General features: G+C 41.3%; 1 protein-coding gene across 4 annotated transcripts; it reads left to right on the forward strand.

Annotated features, from left to right (window-relative positions):
- The first annotated feature begins 261 nt into the window (after positions 1–261).
- On the forward strand, positions 262–16,921 carry SLC38A2 (solute carrier family 38 member 2). Of its 4 annotated transcripts, XM_054198180.1 has the most exons (16): positions 267–550; positions 1,177–1,374; positions 1,707–1,788; positions 1,898–2,013; positions 5,180–5,253; positions 5,349–5,441; positions 5,637–5,718; positions 8,789–8,871; positions 9,879–9,937; positions 10,066–10,215; positions 10,996–11,075; positions 11,178–11,278; positions 11,658–11,782; positions 12,492–12,636; positions 12,754–12,851; positions 13,568–16,921. In XM_054198180.1, exons 2-16 carry the CDS (start codon positions 1,256–1,258, stop codon positions 13,664–13,666), a joined length of 1,506 nt encoding a protein of 501 aa, XP_054054155.1. In that variant the 5' UTR covers positions 267–550; positions 1,177–1,255; the 3' UTR covers positions 13,667–16,921. The 4 variants fall into 4 exon arrangements, with proteins under 4 accessions (XP_054054145.1, XP_054054155.1, XP_054054164.1 ...); XM_054198170.1 differs by having other exon boundaries at positions 262–550; positions 12,492–12,851; XM_054198189.1 differs by lacking the exons at positions 267–550; positions 1,177–1,374; positions 1,707–1,788 and adding an exon at positions 4,339–4,506.
- Positions 16,922–22,063: the final 5,142 nt, after the last annotated feature.

Consider the following 22,063-nt stretch of genomic DNA (forward strand, 5'->3'; position numbering starts at 1 on the left):
AAAGGCGGGGGGAGCCGCCCGGGGGCAGCCACCCCCGCTGCCATGTGCGGGCGGCCCCGCTCCCGACCCCCCGCCGGGCGCCCGCCGGTGACCGGCTCCCACACACACCGCGCCGGTGTCCCGTCCCGTCCCGTCCCGTCCCGTTCCCCCCTCCCCCCCGCACCCCGGCGCGGTCAGTGGGGCAGGGCGGGCGGGCGGCGGGGGGCGGGCGGCGCCGCGCCCCTCCGCGATGACGCGCCCGCATTCCTGCCTGAAGAGCGGCGGCGCCCCGAGGGGGCCGTCAGACCGGGAGCGACGCCGCCGCCGCCACAGCGCTGCGGAACACGACACTTTCTTTCCCTTTTTTTACACCGCTGGCTTTTTTAAAGTGAATTTTTTTATTATTATTATTTTTTTTACCCCTACCTTTATTTATTCAGGGCTCTGCTTTCGCTGAGCTTTTATAGTTAAGGGCTTTCCCCCCTCGCGAGAAGCAGCACCCCAGAGAGGAGCATCTCCTCCTTCCGAGGCTTCGGCAGGGACACCTCGCCCGCAGGCTCTTGCGGAGAAGGTACGGCGCGACGGCCGGCAGCAACGCGGTGGGGACAGTTTTCGGAGGCACAGCGGCCGCTTCTCGCCCCCTTTGTCCGGCGGCAGCCCTCCGGCTCGCCCGGCGGCGGCGGCGGACGCGCTCCGGGATGCGCCGCTGCTGCATCCCGGGAAAGATGGAAAAAACACAAAACCCCAAGCGGCCGCGGCGCGCCGCAGTCCCGTGACCCGGTTTGCATTTTTCCGCTGAAAACGCCGGGATGCGCCGTGCCGGAGGGAGGGAGGGAGGTAACGCGGCGGCGGGACGCCGGTGTGACAATCTCCCGTCGGTGTTGCATCAGCCCCGGGGCTGGGCGGGGAGGTGGCGGGGGGGGTGTGGGGTGTGAGTGCGGCGCGGCGGTGCCGCTACCCCGGCCCGCTGCCGGTGCCGTCGGTCTGTCGGTCGGTCTGTCTGTCTGTTGGGGCGGGGGGCGGCATCCCCCGCCCCGAGCGAGATCACCTTTGTCTGCCCGCGCGCCCCCCGCCCCGCGCGCGCCTGGTACTTTTCCACTCTGGGGCGCGCGCTGGCCACGTGACGCTGCGGCACTGACGTCGCCTCCTTCCCCCCCCTCCTCTCCCCCCCCCCCCCCCCTTCCCCAACCTCCGCAGGCGCGGCCGGACCCGCCGCCCAGCACAAAAGAGCGGCCGCAGAGAGAGACCAAAACACCCCCCCGGACCCTCTCCCGCCATGAGCAGCGCCGAGATGGGCAAGTTCAACATCTCCCCCGACGAGGACAGCAGCAGCTACAGCTCCAACAGCAACGACTTCAGCTACCCCTACCCCACCAAGCCCGCCGCCATGAAGAGGTGAGGGGCGGGGGGACACACAACACGGGGGGGGGCAGCCTGCCCCCGGTTTAAGCCCCGTGTGACAGGCCACCTCGGGTCCGGGGGTGTCAGGAAAACGGGAGTGACCGCGAATGTAAACACACGCAATGCTTCGTGTCCTGGGGAGGGGGGGGGGGGTGTGACATTCGGGTTTGAGCGGGTGGCGGGGGGGGGGGTGTCATTCCGTCGGTTTTCTTGTTTCATGTTGAAGGGGATCAGAAATGGGAAGTGGAGATGCGGGTTTTCCCCACCATCGTGGCTAACGATGCAATGTTTTGGTTTGGCTGGGGTGGGTTGTTTTTTTTTTACAGCCACTATGCAGATATCGATCCAGAAAATCAAAATTTCTTGCTCGACTCCAACGTTGGGAAGAAGAAATACGAAACTCAGTATGTAAGTACATAGCCACAGCATTTCCAATTTCTTGCCAAATTTATGTTTGTTTTAATTCTGAAATAAGTAATAACTTTCTATTAATCATTACCTATCTCCCTTTTCTCAGCATCCGGGTACTACTTCCTTTGGAATGTCAGTATTTAATCTGAGCAATGCTATTGTGGGTAGTGGCATCCTTGGTCTTTCTTATGCCATGGCTAACACTGGAATTGCTCTTTTTGTGTAAGTATATTTTGGTTCATCAAGAAAAAAAATCTTTCTGCTGTGTAATTAATAATGGAAAAATACTTGATGTAAGAATGTGACCTTTACAAAATACCCAGTCATTGCCGTAGGTGCAGCATTGCATGTTAGGATTTATGGCTTGTTTTAAATTAAGACGTGGTGACAGGTTCAGGAGGACTTGCAAAAATTAAACTGATTCATTGCAAGTTCTGCAACCCACAAAACATTTTACAGTGAATTTTCCTTTACTTAGCTGTAGTTTCTCCATGAATAACTGATAGACTTCCCTTGAAAATTCCATTATCCAAGCGGAAAATGCAAGTCCTACTTGACAGACTGAAGGCTGTATTAGCTTTTTCGTTCGGAGTTCACCGATTGAAACTGATGACAACAGAAACTTTTCAATTAGCGGAAGTCGTAATTGCACAAAAAGTACAGGATCGGGCTATAGAGAAGTAGAAGAAAAATGTAAGCAGAAGAGGAGTATTTTGATTGTCTCTTGCAAGTCTGGCTGTGTCTACTCTTTAAAATCTCAGTGGCCAGTCCTGCCAGTCAGGAACGTGGTCTCCTTTTCCTCAACTGATACGGTTGTGCCTATAGAGATACGATGTACCTAGGCGAATAAATAAATCCTTTTTATTGCCATGCTTTTGCTCAATTCAGGGAACTGGTTTCAGCTATAGCTATAAAAATTGCTGTCTCCCTGCAAGGGAGGGATGTGGAATAGCCAGCATATCTTTATTGGAATGTCTATATTGGCAAAAGCTTCCAGGTAGAAGACAAGGCTATAGTCATGTAATTGGAAATAGCATGAAGAAACTATTGTGTATAGTGCTTCTAAATGTCTTGGGAAAGTACATTTTTCATATATTGGAGGCAGTTCAGTTCACACAACATGTGATATCAGTGACCGAGTGCAAATGGGAATCCATGGATATGTTTTAAGGAACTTTGTATTTTTATCCTGGAAATAGATAAGTATGCTGAATGTTCAAGAACAAGTGAAGAGTAACATTTAGTTCTAAATTGGCTTTACTCTGTTGCCAGATTTCCAGAAAGGTGTAGGTCAGATTTACTTACAGACACCTCACAGCATATCGGGGTAGTGTTTAAGTTTCTTGATGAAACTACCGATGTGTAAAGTTTTGATCTAAAGGATTTTATTTTAAATACGTGGTGATTTGTTAATTTTTTGCTAAAACATTCACTTAGATGATGCTAGACTGAATGAACAATTTAGCAGCACGAATTCAGAAGAGATAAATACTTCATCTCTTTACGCATCAGTTTCATGCTCTAAAGATGTTCTGCAGCACGTGTAGGATAATCAGCATAATGCACATTAGGACATCTCTGTGGAGAGGAAAAAAAGGATGTAAGGTTAGATATTTGAACAGATTTGCATATAATTATATAATGGGTGTCCATTTTTCTGAAGAAAAAAGTGCTCAAAACCGTCAATGTAGCCATTAGGTACTGAGGTCATTTAGTTACCTTTCATTTGCAGATACTGCATTCGGATCTATTTGCGTTAGTACTGTTTCAAAGATAAACCAGCTTGTTACCTTTCAAAACTCAGTGTAGTTTGTATAGTTCCAAGGCAGGAAAGCAGTCAATCGCTGACGATACTGAGGATTTATGATGACACCGCAGGCTTTGCAGACATCCTTTAATAAGCAGGTTACAGATTCAGATCCAGATGCGGTTGATTAAAGGCAGTAAATTCTTCGAAGGCTCTGTGGAGTCACTTGTGTCAGTGCTGTGACTTGTCACTTGTGTCAGCACTAAATAAATGAATGATATGGTCTGGAAGCCAGAAACGGAGTGAGCTTGGAGATGAGTTTGCCGACTGGTCCTGTCAACGCTGCAGGCAGCCATTCGAGGTTAGGACTGAGGGGTGCGGGATCTGTGCTGCTCTAATGAAATGTAACCCTTGCACATCTCGCTGTGCTGTTCCTAGTCGGTGCTTGAATTAAATCCTGTCTAATCTCGACCTGTCAGAAATACAGAGGTTTATTTGCGTGCATGTGTTGGGGTTGAATTGTCACAGTAACACAACTTTCCTGGATTCCTCGTGCGGATCTTGTGAAGCTTTTCTCAGATGTTCTTGTTTCCAGTTTGTGCTGTGTTTACTAATTTCACTGATGTTAAAAATGACACAAAAGCAAATGTAAAGAGTACTGTGGGAGCTCTAAATGGAGCTCGCCATTTTTGAGCAGATGTGCTGATTCTTAGCTTTTTTATAAAGCAGAGTGCTTGTATTGGTATAAGAAAGGCATGGGGTTTTTTGAATGTATTGTAATTTTCCACTGTGTTCTTCAGCAGCTGAGAAGTCCCCCCTAGCGTGCCACTCCAGGAAGTGCATTTGTTGTGGGAGAGATTTCTTGTTGAGAGATCCGAATTTTAGACGTTGCAAATGTGCTTCTGGAAATAATAGATATTGCCTGTAAGAGCTGTGGGGAAGATAAACAAGCCACTAGCGATTCCCATGTAAGCACACATGAAGAATAACTTTTGAGCAAAGAAAGTATTGTTGGGGTTTTTTTTAGATGACAATAAATACGTATTTCCATTTGAAGAATCAGCTCTCAGTACGTCTGAATTTTCAGTCAATTCTTTACGGTTTTTGCAGTGTCATTTTTACATAAAAAAAGGCATAACACAGATTTAAGCTGAAAAGCTGTTTTGTTTAAGACCAAGAGATAATCTTCGCTTTAGGTACAGTTAGTCGTAACCCAAGAGTTCAATAGATGGTGACACACTGTTGGAGGAGGATAGGAAGACAAGAGAAACACAGTTTCTTACAATAATACAAAACCTTTTGTACTGATACTTTGTTACATTATTTATATCAAATGTAGCCAATTATAATTGCCTGACACTTGCCGGTGCTTATGCCACCTTAATGCTGAATATAAGCGTTGCTTAATCCTACGCTAGAATTTCTCTGTATGCCAATGAAAAGCATTTTAGTATAAAATCCTTTCTAAACTAGGCAGTAATTGGGTTTTCAGAACACTTTTAGCTGGCCTTAGAATCTACAGGGTTTTCCCAGATAATATTTTAATATGATTAAATTTTATGTTTGATCCGCCTTTATTTAATAAAGTTAGAGTAAGTCATTTATGGCTATTAAAATTTTGCATATTTCCCCCCCCCCCAGGATACTCCTGCTGTTTGTCTCGATAGTTTCTTTGTATTCAGTGCATCTCCTTTTGAAGACTGCCAATGAAGGAGGTATGGTCAATTACTATTTTACAAACACATGGTATGTTTCATAGGGTATCTTTGTGACACACACCCTTCCAATGGATTATTTTGTTTTCTTTTAGGATCTTTATTGTATGAACAGTTGGGAATGAAGGCATTTGGTATGGCTGGAAAACTTGCTGCTTCTGGATCAATTACAATGCAGAACATTGGAGGTGAGGACAAGATCTTAAAAAATCTGTACTGTCAGTAGTAATTGTTCCCTACTTATTCTTGGAGACTTTTTTTTCACACAACATGTGTTCATTAACTGCTTGTGTTCAAGTGAAGTTATGAAACATGTTATGTGATTCTTGCATCTTGTGGTATATTCTATATTTGTAATGATCTATGATGTTATTCACCTACAGCTATGTCAAGCTACCTCTTCATAGTGAAATATGAGTTACCATTGGTCATCAAGACATTTATGAACATCGAAGAGACCACAGGGTAGGTGTTAGAACTCCTCATCAGAGAAACTATTAGGAGAAACAAATACGGAGACTGTATATATTTTTATATGAAGACCACGTTCGGTACACCATAGGGTAGCTTCTTACTCAGACAGAGATACAGTAAGTTTGCCCTTCCCCTGAGTGCTCCACTTTAGATCCAGCCTGTTCTGGGAAAAGGGTAGAAAAATACAGGTATCGCATCATAATACAGAAAGCTGTTCTCTAAAGAACATCAGGTAAGTGTTAATGTATGTACCACTCAGTACATACTCTCGATAAGGAAAGGTAAATGTTGTTATGGTTGGTTATTTTTGTTTTCTTTTTTTCTTACTGTGTTCCAACTGGTTTGGACTGATTATTTTGGTTTTCTAGTGTTAATATTGTGGGAAGCGATTAAATATAAGACTAAGGTGCAGTTATGTAATGAATGTCTTAAGGAACAGTTCTCAAAAAGACATGGGGACTAAACATTGAACTTAAACATTTGAGTTTATATGCCCAAGACTAAAATGGTACATGGATTGCCATTTAGCCCTGGAGACACCTTGACTCCATAGTGGCTTTCCTGCTTGGCTTTAAAAGGCTTGGGTGCCTTGGGTAGGATTCATTTTATCTAACTGTACTGTCTGAAAGTTAGATTTTGAGCTCATCATTACTCTGGTCTTTGTATAAACAGTGGAGAAAAGTGATTTTCTGTAGCGGTGAGTTCAGTGCACCTGCCTTAGATACCTGGTTTGGGCATCTCCAGAGAGCAGTTTATCATATCACTCTGTGTTGAGAGGGTGTGTAAAAACAGCTGTCTAAAACAAGATGCCTGACTTCAGATGGATAGAGTTAAGTGCTATAAATCTCACTCTTCAGAGTTGTACTTCTGTGCCTTGTCCTGAAGTGTCCCAGTCTTGAGAGGGCTGAGCAGCTCAAGACTCCAACTTACACCTAAGCCTGAGTTCAGAAGGTAGGCATTTTTCTGCCTCTGTTCCCCCAGGGGTTCAAGCCATTTGGTGGTGTTCATACAGCTTGCTGATAGATATTGTCATGACAACGGTGATAGCCATCTTTTTTTTTTTTTTTTTTTTAATGTACTCAAAGAATATTTACTTAACAGTGTAATGTTTACAAATTCTGTCCTGGGAAGGTTTGTTTCCCTCCTTTGGCTGAATTCAAGGCCTTATTTTCCACTTCTTAAGAAAGTCCCTGGAGTAGCCAGTATTTACAAGGGGGCTTGGAGGCAAATATTTTTAACTGTCCCATCTCCAGAGTAGAATTCAAAATTGGTTGCAGTTCAAGAGGGAAAGTTAAAGGCTCTCAGTCTCTCTGGATACAGCTGCTGATCTGCAATATCTGGCAGACAAAATTTAAGAAAAAATGAGATTGGTATCTTAAGTGTGTTCTTGTTGGCTGGTACTAGGTAGCTGTACACTGATTTAAAGTCAGTCTTTTCTCAGTGCTCTGGCAATTGTGGACTCCATTTAACTGACTCTCTCCATGCGTTGCTTAGGGGAGTCTGGGTGGCTACCATTGGCATGGATTCCACTCTGGCAGCCTGGTGCCTAAAATGTAAGCACTTAACCTGTTTAAATGTCCCAAAATAATGCTTACTGTAGGAGGTATTCTGGAATTCTGAAACAACATTTCAAATACTAGCTCCATTATAAAAATTCGTTTAGCAATTTTTAAAATAGTCAGCTGTATTTTAAAGCTGTGCAATCCCATTCTTTACTCTTCAGCACAGGAAAAGTCTTTATGTCCTTGGTCTGAAAGTCCTGATGGTCTCCATGTGGGGCATGCACAATAACAGTGCGCGTTCGTGTGACTGTATCAAATGCAAGGAATCTCTGTGCTGTGACTTCTTTTAAATTTACCATGAGACTACGTTTTTTTTTTAAAAAAAAGACGACAAAAGATGTGTGACGTTAATGTCCTACACATCTGAACTTTCTAAAATAATTTTTTTACATTTAGTTATCCCAGATAAAACTGGGTAAAGAGAGGACCAAATTGTTTTTGCATTTACTACATAAATCCAGAGCAAATCTGTTAAAGTTATTCCATATTTCCGCAAGCATATACAGGCTTATAATTCAGCAATTGAATTTGAATGCATAATTTGCCAATTGGGTCATTGACTTTTTTTTGTTTACCTAAATAGTTGACAGTCCATTTAAAAATAAATACTCTTATCTGATACCATAACAGGATATAAAGTATTAATATTTGGGAATAAATGCTTAGTGTTGCTTGAATTGCTTAAAGCGTATAGAATGTTCTTGTAGGACAGATGGAGAAAGCAGTTAAACTGCCATAGTTAAATACTCAAGTTTTTCTGTCAGTTCAGTGAAATTGCATTATATTTCCACGAATCTAACTTTGTTTTTCTGCGTTTCAAAGGAAGATGTTAATCATCTAAGAGTCAAAAATGTTTTGTTAAAAAATAGCTGCTGCTGCTTCTTATGCAATGAATGGCAAAAATGAACTGAAGGAAAAAAATCTTCTGAGGTTCTTATCATAGTTTCCCTACGTAAAGGGACTAAACGTGCCTCCAAGAGACTCCCAGTGCTGGTTGGAGTTTTCTCAGCCAGTGGGCTTGAGCTACTGCCTTAACTCCAGCCCTCACCTGTTTTTCTTTAACTCCCACAGGGTACCCAGCAGAATTTTATTTCCATTAAAAGTGGCTCACCACCCTGCTGGGGCCCTGCAATATTCTAATAACATCTGGAGAGTTGGGAACCAACATTTAAGCAAATTACTGTTTTTACGTGATTGATCCCAGTTGACTTTTTTTCTGACCAGTCATTTATTTTCCTGTCTTCTGACTTTCAGATGCACATTAATTTTAGAAAAGGACACTAAAGGAAAGGCACAATGCAGGTTTGGGGTGAGATGAGAAGGTATTGTAGGGCTTTAGGTCCATATAGTAAGTTGAACGCTAATCCTTTGTGACATGAGGTACTACATTTTTTTTAAGAAGCCATATGTTTTAGGAGAAATAAGAGTGAAGCCTAAACTGCAAATGTCGTAATTTTTAAATACTTTGTTTACTTACAAATATTACCTTTTTTCTACAGAGAATGGTATCTTAACGGCGACTATTTAGTGCTGCTGGTGTCTGTCATCCTCATTCTTCCCCTGTCCTTACTGAAAAATTTAGGTAAGCAGTACAGTACAATCAAAATAAAAACATATTGAAAATACTGTGAGGAAAGGGGTTGATATAACGTTTGGGTCTTGAAGTACTATGTGAATTAACAGTTGCCTCCAAACTTGTCTCTTGGGACTAATCAGTGTTTAGGTATTTGCTGTCAGTCTACTTCAAAAAAGAAAAAAAAAGATGAGGACAAGTATTTTAAGTGACAGATGTATTTATGGAAAGTAGAAGGACAATAGATAGGATAGCGTTAGAACAAGGCTCAACAGTAACTCTGTGTTCTTATCACAACATTTGACCTATTTTGGTTGGTAGTGAAATAGTATAATATTATTAGCTAAGAGTGTTAACTATTAGAGCCTATAGCAGTCTCAAAAGAATAGGGATGCTAGCCCTGGGCAGTTAAAATGTCTTTGCAATGTAAATAGAAGTCACCTTTTTCATTTTACATCCCAAACAGTAGCAGAATATTCATACCAGATGCTGTATCTGAAATAGCTGTAATCCAGTAATATATGTGAATCATTCAGTTAACATACTATTCGTTCAGAGAATCCTGTAGTACTAAGAGTCTCAATGTGAATTACTTTCTCAAGTTACGACTTTCTACAAATTAAATGAATCAACAAAAACCAAAGGGAAAAGGCTAAGTTATCTCATAGTGCATTCTGTTAGAATTAATTCTATAATCATTCTTAGTATATAATAAAAAATTCACATACTTGGTGGTGTGGTGGTTTTGTTGTGGGGTTTTTTTTGTGAGTTAATATTACAAGTAAGTTTAATATTACAGACTCACTGTATGTACAGACCCTAATTTGTCTTTGAGAACTTTCAGATCTGGGTTGAGATTAGCGGAAAGTCAATGAATAATTAACTTTTTCTATGTAACACTAAGAAAATGGCAATCTAAAGAGATCACTGGCAGAATATATTTTGGCATAATGTTATGACAGGGATGGTGTTTCTGTTTATTGTACCTTAGATTTTTTTCTCTTTCTTGAACACAGGGTATTTGGGCTATACCAGCGGCTTTTCCTTGCTTTGCATGGTCTTCTTTCTGATTGTTGTAAGTATAATCTTGTAGGCTTCCAGGCTTGTAAAGCTGCATTTCAAAGTGAAACTAAACATAGTTTCTGAAAAGTTTCACAATTTGCATTAGTCAAAGTAACAATAAATACATGGCTTTTTTTCTAGGTAATTTGGAAGATGTTTCAGATTCCTTGCCCAATGGACAGTGACTTCATGAACATGACATTAGCAAATCTGACAGTGGCGCCTTTAGTAAATGAAAACATAACAAGTGATGATATGTGCAAGCCAAAATATTTCATCTTCAATTCACAGGTAACTGGCTAAAAATCGGACTCTCTGTTGAAAATAACTTGAGAGAGACTAAATACATAGCAGATAAATTAGATCATTTTTCCTTCAAGTAGTTGCCCAGTTGTAAACTTGGGATGTGCTAAGACTTTCTGTTCCAGTAGAGTTAGGCACTGTTTACCTTCTGTAGACTGGGTGTTTCCACACTCCAAACACACGGGAATTAAAGGAGTGTGAGGTGCCTGCCTGAGATGAGTGGCAATAAGCGCATCTCTCATTCTCCAGCACGGTTTTTCTCAAGTTCCATTCAAGTAAGTTAGTAAAGCGTTTTAGAAAGTAAACGGCAGAAGAAGGTGAAGTAAATAGTAAAAGCATGCAAATGGGAAATGTATGCCAGGATTTGGAATAGATTTTAACTTCCCAGTCACAGTCTTGAATGCTCCCAATTAATTACAGTGGTGAATCTCCACACATGGGGAAGGAGTGTGTGTAATAGCCAATACCAAGACCAGGCTATAATGGGTTAAGCCTGTGAGATGCAGAACATAATTCTGAATGCAAATATATTCAGCTCAGCGTGGACTTCAGTGAGATTTGAGAGTATGTGGTACCTCGGGGTCTGGGTTTAAGAAAATATGAACTTGTTTTAATTTTTGCCAAAGTTTCAGTTGTAAAGAACAGCTAGTCTTTAAGACAAACTAAAGCAATGCCTAAGTCAAAACTGAAAAATCTACCGCTGAGTTTTTTAAAACTAAATTTATAATGTCTGTTGAGATACTTAAGAAAGATACTTCTGTTTTTCAGACTGTCTATGCTGTCCCAATCCTAACGTTTTCTTTTGTCTGCCATCCTGCAATTCTTCCTATCTATGAAGAACTGAAAAGGTAAATGTTAGATGTGTGCCTGTAATTTCACTAAACGAATAAAAGCAGTGTAAAACAGTATGTTCTCATTGCTGACAATGTTTCTTTTTCTCTTTCTTGTAGCCGAAGCCGTAAAAGAATGATGAATGTGTCCTATGTATCTTTTTTTGCCATGTTCCTCATGTATTTATTGGCTGCTCTTTTTGGATACCTGACATTTTATGGTGAATATTGCCTTCTCTGCTTTCTTTTAAATGAATTACATTCCGCAAAACCACAGTATTATTTTAAGTTAGAGCGAGCGTTTACTACGGGTTCTAAATATACACTGTTTGTTGGGGTTTTTTTTAGTACTTTTATAAGTGCAGACCCAAAAGGAGATCAGCAGCAGAATTAGGCCCAAGGCACAGGATTAAAATTGGATTAAACCAGATTTAGTGCCTCCAAGTTATCCCTGTGTAAAATGGAGATGTGCTTACAGGAGCTGTTGAGGCTTTCAATTCACAGTGCTGTAACTGTAAAATTCGCTTAGGATTTAGAGCAGAAGCAGTTGTGTGAGAAGTATGTTGACTACATCTAATTAAAATACTGTTTTCTTTATAGGAAATGTGGAACCAGAGCTGCTTCACACCTACTCTGCTTATCTGGGTGCTGATGTTCTTCTTCTTATTGTGCGTCTCGCTGTACTTATGGCTGTAACCCTTACTGTACCTGTAGTTATTTTCCCAGTAAGTAATTTATTTTTTTAATCTTACTGCCATTTTTTTGTGTTCATCACCTGTCCTGCTGCAGTCATTTACTGATTTGGCAACACCCACTTATAGAATTTTTCTCTTAACTGGAAAAGGAAATTTATTCTAATAAGCTTGGTGAAATGGCTCTATACTGTTAATTCAAATATATTAAATAACTAGGCAACATTTGCAAAGCAGTAGATACAAATGCGTTCAGTTGCATTGTTTTCCTGGTGTGGTTTAATTGGAGGAGTCAAACAGATTGCCCCTTTATAAAAGTACTTGCGCTGTTGTATTATCAACTTACAAAAGTCAGAGTGTTTTTGTAGGTACATTGTGAACGTGAATTCTGCCTGTTTAGATGTATATTGTTGACCAGCATCTTTAGATGTTACAAAAATCCCTGGGATTTATTTTTGTTAAAAACAGATGTTTTTCCTTGTGTTTTCTCCACTACTGGCTGTGCTTTGAAAATCTCAGTCACTGAAAAGAGAAACAAACCAGAAACACAGACCTGCCTTTGCAGGAAGTAAATATTTAAATAAAAAAATACTTTAATGTCTTTCAACTCCTATTAAAATCTGAACTGTACAGGAAAATGTTGTTAAAATACTTTCATAAGGAAGGTCTAATTCAGCTGACAGTCACTGGCTTGCACAGTGAAGACTAAGCTGTCTTCTTTTTTTTTCCCCCTTTTCAAAAGATCCGCAGTTCCATCACCCAGCTGTTGTGGGCAGGGAAGGAGTTTAGATGGTGGCGTCACTGTTCCATTACAGTTGCTCTTCTGGCGTTTACCAACATGCTTGTTATCTTTGTCCCTACTATCCGAGACATCTTTGGATTCATCGGTAAGCATTTCCACATCAGTTCAAGTAGTCTTTCAAATCTTAGAAAATGCCGTTGCGATCTAATTAAATTATATTTACCTGTTTATGAATATTTATTCCTACGCTTTTTAAATACAGGTGCATCTGCGGCTGCCATGCTGATCTTCATACTTCCTTCTGCCTTCTATATCAAATTAGTGAAGAAGGAACCAATGAAGTCAGTGCAAAAGATTGGGGTATGTAGAGACAAATATGTAATAGTTACACTTGCTTACTAATTCAGGGCAAGAACTTTAGTTTTCTTCTTCACAATTAAGAATTTTGAAGTCCTCGTGAAGGTAGTCACCTGGCACTTAACGTTATCTTAGTTAACATGTGGGAGTTGCACAGGTACTCAAAACTGAGGAGAGTGATGTGACTTCAGTGACTTCTCTTACCCCCCAAACTCAACAGTAGTTGGGTCATTCTGTTGCTGAAAAGAACCAGATTTCAATAGATTGCCTGTAAGAGCTATACTGAAAAAGTCTTGTCCTCCTTTAAACTTTCTTTCAAGACTTACTTGCCTAATTTACCCCATAAAAACTTACCTCCACTGATCATTTGGGTCATCCTGAATGATCTTGGTGTTCTTACTGTTCTTAGACATACTGACCAAGAACCAAATCGTCGACATACTGAGTCAGAATCAAGTCAGCACAGTGGTACAGCCTGACTGGTATCAGCAGTTACCTCTCAGTTGAGGGTGAGGTCTGCTATGCTGAAAATAAGTGTACTTCTTTATTTGAAAAAGGACCCCAAGTATGAGAAAGATACCTAGCTCCTAGTTTACTGTGATGTCTTGTCTTTTTTACTTTGTCCTCCATAAGCGATGGCCTTTGTGCCGTAAACGGGTATGACTTCATGGATATAGTAGCAGAAACTGAAGTATTTCTTTTATGTTTTCTTTTTTCAGGCTGCGTTCTTCTTTCTAAGTGGTATACTTGTGATGACTGGGTGTATGACACTGATTATTCTAGACTGGACCCAGAATGTTGCATCTGATGGCCATTAACTGTCCTGGTTTAATCTCTAATCCTCCACTTCAAATGCCAGTGTTCACTCAGTACCACTGAGAAACAAAATGAGCTATTCAGCTTCCTTTAAAATGCAGATTCTTTGTTGATGGTTCTTCTGATTGTAGAATACCCGAACTCTGCCTTTAAGAAACTATTCTGCATGATGGAAGTGGATTTTAACATCAAACCACGTGGGTGTCTGGCTGAAGGAAGTGACAACTTTATTCCATTCCAGAGAATGGACAGAACTCTCCGTAGACTTTTATCAAGCCATGTTTGGCTTTCGTCATTGTTACTTGGATATTTTGTTATTTTACTTGAATGTGCCTAATGGAACCATTTGATGTGAGAAATAACTCTTTAATTTACAGCGAAGTGTTTAAATAACCAATGAGAGAGAGAGAGAAACGCTATTATTTTTTGTACCAAAAATTCTTATGGACCTCAAAAGCACTATTTTGACTTTAAGAAACATTTTTCTAAAAAGAATAACATAGAAGAGCTCATAAAAATATTTAATCAGCGTCCTAAATTAAATCTAGAGGCATAATTAGAAGAAATTTTATTTTAAAAAATATTTCTAATGACCAAAATAGAAAATGACCCAATTGAAGTCAAAATTCTCTAATTATAAATGCTTCCCATGAAATTCACTTGGTTCAAAGTAGAGTGAAAATAATCCTGAAAATAATTTATCACCTTACTTAAGTAACTACAGTTACCTTAGTTCCCAGAAATGGTGTGGAAACCCAAATTTTCAAGCTTTAAAAAATCCACCCTTTAGAACGGGTACGTTTGAGAAAAACGTAGCTGATCTAAGAAATCGTAAAGATGGCGTTGACATTTCCCTTCTTGAGGTACTCAATAGTGCAATTGGGTAAAACAGGGTTTGGGGGGTTTTGCCTTTTTGTGTTTTTTCTGTTGTAGATATGAACTCAATGGCTCTGGAATATCGCGCCATTAATATAAAACTCCCTCCTGGAGTTCTTTTTATTAATAAGGTCCATTTTCAGTTGTAGCAATGTTTGTTGGATTTTTTTCTTCTGTCCAATCTATCTTGACACTCTGTAGGAAAACAAAAAGGTCCTAATGTAGTTTACTAGTTGTATAATACTCAAAAACTGTACAGTATTTCTCAAATTACTCATCCATTATTGGATTTTGAATTACTTGACTATTCTGTTTCTGAGTCAAATCCACAGAATAACTGCACCAGTATTTCATGCTTGGTACAAACTCTCTTCGCATACGCAACTGGGATTCCTCTTCCAATTTATACTGTATAGTACTATTAAAGATAACCTCATAGACTGGATAGTCATCTCATACTTGTTTGCTTCAGAAATAGGTAAGTTTCTTATGAGCCCTAGCTAGCTAGCTGATGAAACAGGTGCTGTATGGTTGTGATTAGCTGTTTTGTTTCTAGTGCATGTTTACTCTTTCATTCTTATCCCAGGTTGAAGAGAAGTAACACTTGTTTAACAGCGTACTTGGCTTATAAGAGGTTCTCAAACGCAACAATACTGGGTACAAAAGCCTAGATAGAGATTATTAATGAAATAATCATGGCAATGTGGTCGACTGTCTTCATCTGACACGATGCGTTCAAAATCTGATTTACAGACTGATAACAGTCATCGTGTCAGAGGGAACAATAAGGGCCTGTCATCCATCAATTAAACAGTGCCTGAGACTTTTTTGCTCTTGTAGAATTAATCAGGAACAAAGCTAAATGATAGTCACTGTTTGGCAGATAATGTCAATTTCTGCCCAGCCATTTAATATCTATGAAAAAAAATTGCAGGTATTTTGTATTGATACTTCTGCATGACTGTAAGTACTGGTCACTAAGTCTGTAGCGTAAAACTGTAATGAGAAGTTAAGATTCCTCTTGTGTTGTTCGTATTATTAGTTCGGTGGTACTCAACTGGCAGTTAACGATCCTGGAGTCAGCACTGACGAACGCTCCTTAGGTACTTCTCTGCCTCAGGTACTGTACATCCATGGCGAACTATCCCATGTTACCTGATCTCCACAGAAGTGCTGAGCGTGTGCCTCCTCAGTACTTTGGCAGCTTTTCCTCTTCCTCTCCGCCAACGTAGAAAGGCGGAAGAGGATTAAAATGTCGTCTACCTTTGAGCAATTTGTAGCACATAAGGGATGAAGCGCTTCCCTTGACAGCATTTAAAAAGAAAGAAAAGAGAGAAATAGCCTCCCTTCTCTCCGTAACCACGGGAAGAGGAAGGAGGTGCAAGTGAGAAGTTACTGCACAGTCCTTCTCAGCAGCCAGAGAGGAGGAAGATTTTTGTGACACCTCACAGTATATCGTACATGTCACTTAATTCTCTGAATGTAGCAATTTCCAGTTTTTTTACATTATGTGTTACATCATTTGATGACTGGCTCTCCACCTGCAACAGTTGAGTTCCACTTGGCTGGGTTGATTTCCAACATCTGATTTATTTAATTAATTTTGCGTTTCCAAACCTGTCTGCTTAAAGTTACCTACATTACAAACCACCTGAAAGAGCAGCTTCAGTATTAAACCACTGTTTTGTCACCTCAGTTGTTAGACATTACTGTCTTCCATGATATTTCAGTCATAAATGTAACGTTATTTATAAAGCATTAATCCATTAAAACTAAACCTATTTTTCAATATTTATGATAGTCTATGTACATAAATTGTATGTGTGTATATACTGTAAGTATAATGTATATAATGTAGGTTTGGAATCCAGGATTTATGTATATATTCCTCTCTCATTACTGATTGTTACATCATTTCAAGGAGTTGTTCATGTTGTCCATCTGTATAACAACTGTCCAAGGAAAGATTGTTTTACAACAAAATGCAATGCTTACAAAGATGGAAGAAATGTGTTACGCCTAAGGTGTGTAAGAAAACACTAAGAGTGTATTTATTACAAATGTATATGTTGCAATAAACACAGGAGTCACTTGGGTCCATAAAAAGCATCGTTCAGGTTCATGTATACTTTTCCTCTAAAATTTACCATGGATGTTACGATTTCCTGAATGGAGCAATTTAACAGCTTTTACGATCTAACGTATGTTAGGCCACCAAATTCAGGCATCCTACGGTACATCCGTGTACATATGTAAATATCCACTGTATTGTTAGAGGCCAACACTCTAGCTGCAGTTGTTGGCAGGGAGTGCAACACAGTTTCAATGAAACATTGTATGTTTGTTTTAACGGAAATAAATAAACAGATAATCCTAAAAAATGGTGTGGTGGTTTTCTTTTTGTGGGGGAGGCATTTGAAGGGTCTTCTTTAAAGACGATACTAAAACTAGTTTTAATTTCTTGCCTATTTAACTTATTTATGAGCACTTTTCAGGAATAGGGGGAAAAATAGCATACAACTCAGTCCACAATCTATGACACTACAAGAGTAAACAGAACAAGCCTGGACATTAAAGAAAATGAGATTAAATTCTGCAAGGAACCTGTATTATGTCATTTTTTCAGTACAGGCATATCTGGAGACAAGACTCTCTGTGTTAGATCTCGTGTAAGTGTAACAAATGAGTGAGTCTTGCCAAAATCCTATGCCATTCTCCTCCAACTGAATCTCCAGGAGAAAAATAAAAAAAAAAATTCAAAACAGGTGGGTCTGTTTCATTTGTATTTTAGCGATTGGATACAAACCAAGTGCGGCACATCAGTTCTTTGTTCTCCAGAAATCTGTTTCAATTCATATGAATCTTTGTCCTTCCCAGATATTAAAAATGGGGTGTGAGAGGCACTGGAGGTGTAGCTCCGTGTGTTATGTATGTAACAAAACATCATATGAAAGGAATGTTAAAGAGGTGTATTTAAGTACCCTGAAATCAGGAAAACCCTCAATTAAGCTTGCTTTAATTACATGATCACATGGAATTTTTTGCTGGAATCCCCACTGAGTAGCTATTCATTATTTTATTTTTTACCACGTTTTCTACGTGTTCTTAGTGTTTATGTATTTGCACAAAGTCCGAAGCCCATCCTGATGAGGGATGAATGTCCTCATTTCTTTCTCGGTCTCATTTTAATGTCATCTTTGTGAAACACAAACAGTTACTCATTTTCACAATGTTGCAGGCCTGTAAGAAGTTGTTAATCAGTTTGCACACCTGGGGACCTGAAGTGTTGGAGAGGCAGCGCTGTGAAGCAGCCATGCATTTGAGGCCACAATTTAATGTCTGGCACTTGCTTATTTGGTATTTCAGCCTTTGCTTACATGCATCTGAAACATAACTGCAAGCAGGTTTTGGTGGGAGCATCATCCTTGAGACAAGAACCCTGAGCATCAAGTTAGCCCCTTGGAAAGGGTGATCATGTCTGGAAATGCGCCTTTTCAGAACTTGCCTACCCTCCCACAGGAATTTCACAGCAGTGGAGAAGCCCTTTCCCTAGAACGCCACTCCGCTAGTTGACCAATTAAGCCCGCCTCTCCCCAGCCAGGCATTTCCATCAACTTAAATATTACGTGAAGTCGTCTTTTCTACACACTTCTGATTCCTCCCCAGAGCTGGCTCACCCTGTGTGAGGAATGAGACAGTGCAATGATTAAAAAAAAAAAAAAAAAACCAGAAATGATGTTGTGTGACAGTATCATTCTTTGAACCTCTTCACCCACCACAAGGCCTTTGCTCCAGAAGAGGGACAAGCTGTCGCTTAGGGTTCATTCACAATGCTGAGATTTGGGAATCTCTTGAGGCCTCTGCAGGTGAGAGATGGCATCTTTACTTTCTTCTGGTTCTCCTGAAGTTTACCTCTTTTTCCCCGCTGGGAACAGCTCGTGTACCCATTTGTAGGGCAGCACAGCTCCCATTCAGTCTGTGTGCCCAGGTTTCCTTCCTGGAGAAAGAGAGCAGAGGGTGGCTGGTGTAAGCCCAAGTTTCAGCGCCAGAAGGAGCCGAGGTGCCACGAGGGAGCCCCCAGGCCTCATCTTCCATGAATGTGGATGCACTATCCTATCTCCACTGCAGGTGCGCCCAGCACCCGCTTCCTCAGCCTTTCTGGTTTCAGCCTCTTGAGCTGGACCTGCTTTTACATGCATTTCCTTCTGTCTTCTTGCACAGCTGCTTTTGGCTGCCATGACTCCTTGTCAGCTCCATCACTCTTACTCTGACCCCAGTCCCAGCAACACCACCTCTCCCAGCTCCTCCTGCGAGCTGCCTTGCCTCATCTTACTACCTTCCTGACTACGTGCCTGCCCAAGTCCAGCTCCCACCCTTCCGCATTCACTTCACCCAGGCACAGCTAGAAACATCTTCCTTTGCTTTTCCGAGCCTCTGGCCAGCTGGTCTCCTTATGGCCTCTGCTCTAAGTACAAGCCTTTTCTTCTTCTTCTCTGGCCATCCCACCAGGTCCTGGCTCTCCAGCAGGCACACGTGGACTCCTTTGGTGGCCCGGAGAAGCCCATTTCCACATTCAGGTTGGGCACCTCTTGCCCCTCCAGCTTTTGGCCAAGCGCGAAGCCCTGCTGCAGAGAATGGGAGGGACAACTTTTCCCAGGAAAAATGATTCATTATTTTGCTACGGGAAAACGTCCTCTTGTCCACACTTTTATTCCCAAATGGGCCAAATCATCCAGGCTGATTGTTTTTCCATGCAAAGGCACAAAAACACCACCTCGCTGCAGTTACTTGTCATGGAAAATGTCAGGAGAAACATCTGAAGCCAGGTAACATTTAAAAGAACAGAAATGTATTCCAGTAAGAGACCAGTTAGGTAATCCCAGTAACAGATGGCATCTTCAACCATGTTTGAAAATGTTATTTAAATTAGAAATAAGTGCTACTTTTTATTTTCATTATTACTTATATATATATTACAAAGGGGAGAAAAAAGGCTTTTCCAATTGCAGAACATAAATTGGTAAGTAATATGTGTTAGATAGGCACTAAAAATAGCATAGAAATTCATTGTGTGTCTTGAAGAGGAAGTGTAGCTTATATAACTAGCTTTTTGGTCATCTTTAAAAATCTTCTTTACATCATCTCCAAACAACTCCGATGATTACAGCAAAATCAAATGGAGCCAGGTGAGGTGCTGTGGGTATTCCCAAACTCTCAGCAGTTATTGGGCTGCGACTAACGTGGTCAACCACGTGTCTACTTTTTGTTAAAATAAAAACCAGTTGATGAACAGCCAATATTCCTCCTTCCTGCCCACTTCAGTGAAATGATTTAATCCGCTGGTGCAGTGTATCTCAGGGCTGGAGTCCAGGTCACTATAGAGAGCAGACAGACAGGTCTCACGAGTGGTGGCCACGGACTGGGAGCTGCCCCGCTGGGCACCTCACCCTGCCTGCGGCCGTGTCACCTGGCGACCTGGCTTCAACCTCCACTGAGGACTTTGCATGATGAATACAACTGGTGATGGGCAGGCATTTCCACCGTGGGCAGGACACAGGGAGCACGCCCCAGCGCCATGGCTAAGGGAAAAAAAGACAGCGGTCAAAAAAATAACAGCAGAGCCTCAACTTTGTGGAAACATGGAGAGAAGCCACAGAGAGCATGAACAGAGGTTCACTCCGTGTCCGTCAGAAAATGGCAGCATCCAGCATAAAGACCTTCAGAAGACAGGTTTGAAAATAGCCACTGCCAAATTATTTGCCTTGCTCCTTAGACGCAATCAGGGAGGCATCAGCTGTGAAACTGTTGCTCTGCAAGGATTAATGGACTCCAAATGAAAATGGCATAAGGGGGATGTGTTTTTCTGGGAAACAAGTGAGGAAGTTCCAAAGAATACCATGGTATTCCATTTCCAAGGAAACCATAGTGTCACAAGAAGCTGCTGAAGAGTTACCAGAGGCCAGTGCTGGATGCAGGTATTTCCTGATGAGGAGAAGCACCAGGACTGTCCCTCCCACAGAGATCAAGCCAAAATGTCTTGAAATCAGGAAATGATGAAATCTGTACTAAGGCCAATCGACTGCCCATGGGGACCATCAGTAGCCTCCTGCCATCACCCAGCTCAGAGGGGCTGCAGGCTTCCTGCTTCCGCCGGATTTTGGCACCTACCCTCTTCCCAGAGATCAGATGGGTCTGTCGCCTTACTGCAAAGATGAGCACGATAAGACTTAAGTTCTTCTAATCAGATTATTAAAACCACGGGCGTCCCGAGAAGCATTTTGAAGTAATGCTTGTTGTAATGGTCATGGTTTGGGGTGACTCTGTGTGTGTCTGCGTGTGTGGGAATGAAGGGTACACTCTCTTCCAATCTACTTGGACTTACCTGGAAAGACAATAAAAAGTCAAATGGTGAAATGAAGCCCACAAGTCCATCTTCTAGTAAACAAGGCAAGAACCAATATCGATTCCCGCACCTACATTATTTTTCTTGGTCCCAGAAAGGTCCAGGATTCTCCAAATTCCTCTTGCGCATTGTGCTTCGGAAGCCTGTACTCACTCTGGTAGCTGCAGCAAGCTGGCCTTTAATCTCCATTTCTTTTGTGCACTAATTTCAGGTATGCCATATTTCATATACATTCATGGCTCCTTCAGACCTTAAACAGTTGACTTCAACCCCAAATTGATCATAAGGCAGAAACGCAGCAGCCTTTCCTTTTCCATGACCCAGCCCTAAGCTCTTCAACAAGTTCCTCTAAACTACCAAGGAAAATACAGGGCATGTCACCAGCTGGGTCACACTAACATATGAGCTGTGTCTCAAAACCGAGTCAGTAGTTTAAGGTAAAACAAATGGTTTTGGGCTTTTGCTGCCAGAGATTTCCGCCCATCATGGTAGGTCAAATGCAGCACTTCACTGCTCCTGCACTTAACAGAGCCGGTTTCCATCTTGTGGTTAAATTTCTCAACCCGTTTAAACAATCCCTATCTTGGATCAACACACTGCTTATCTCTGAGTCCCAGTGGAGAAGCCCTATGACGGTTATTATGTCTGAGCGTGGCTAACTGCTAGAATATCCATCTGTCTTCCCCTGCAAATTTTAGTTTGGCAGGGCACAGCAGTCATCTTCTCTTCTGCATTTTCTAGCAGCAACTTGACTAAAACTAAACCTCTGAAGTATTTCCTTTCTTACTCGCACATGGATAAGTGTGGGAAAGAATCGGATCCTGTCTTTGCCATCCAGAAACTTTGGGGAACCATGAAATCCTTCTGAAAAAGGCATCAGCAACTACTTGGAGTAACTACTTTGATTGCCTTATTTTTATAAATACTGGAACCTAAAGCGCTTTTACAGATTATTTTGTTTCTGTCAGTTCCGCTGTTATCTGAGTCGAGTTGCCTGTGTGATGCAGACTTTTCCCTTGATGAAGTGACTAGACATGGTTCTTCCCCTGTCTGTGCACAGTGAGTTATTATACATAGTCCAATAACACAGAGATAAAACTCCGGAAGTTTCTCTGCGAAA

Source organism: Rissa tridactyla, chromosome 1, assembly GCF_028500815.1.
Source record: "Rissa tridactyla isolate bRisTri1 chromosome 1, bRisTri1.patW.cur.20221130, whole genome shotgun sequence".
Classification (NCBI taxonomy): domain Eukaryota; kingdom Metazoa; phylum Chordata; class Aves; order Charadriiformes; family Laridae; genus Rissa; species Rissa tridactyla.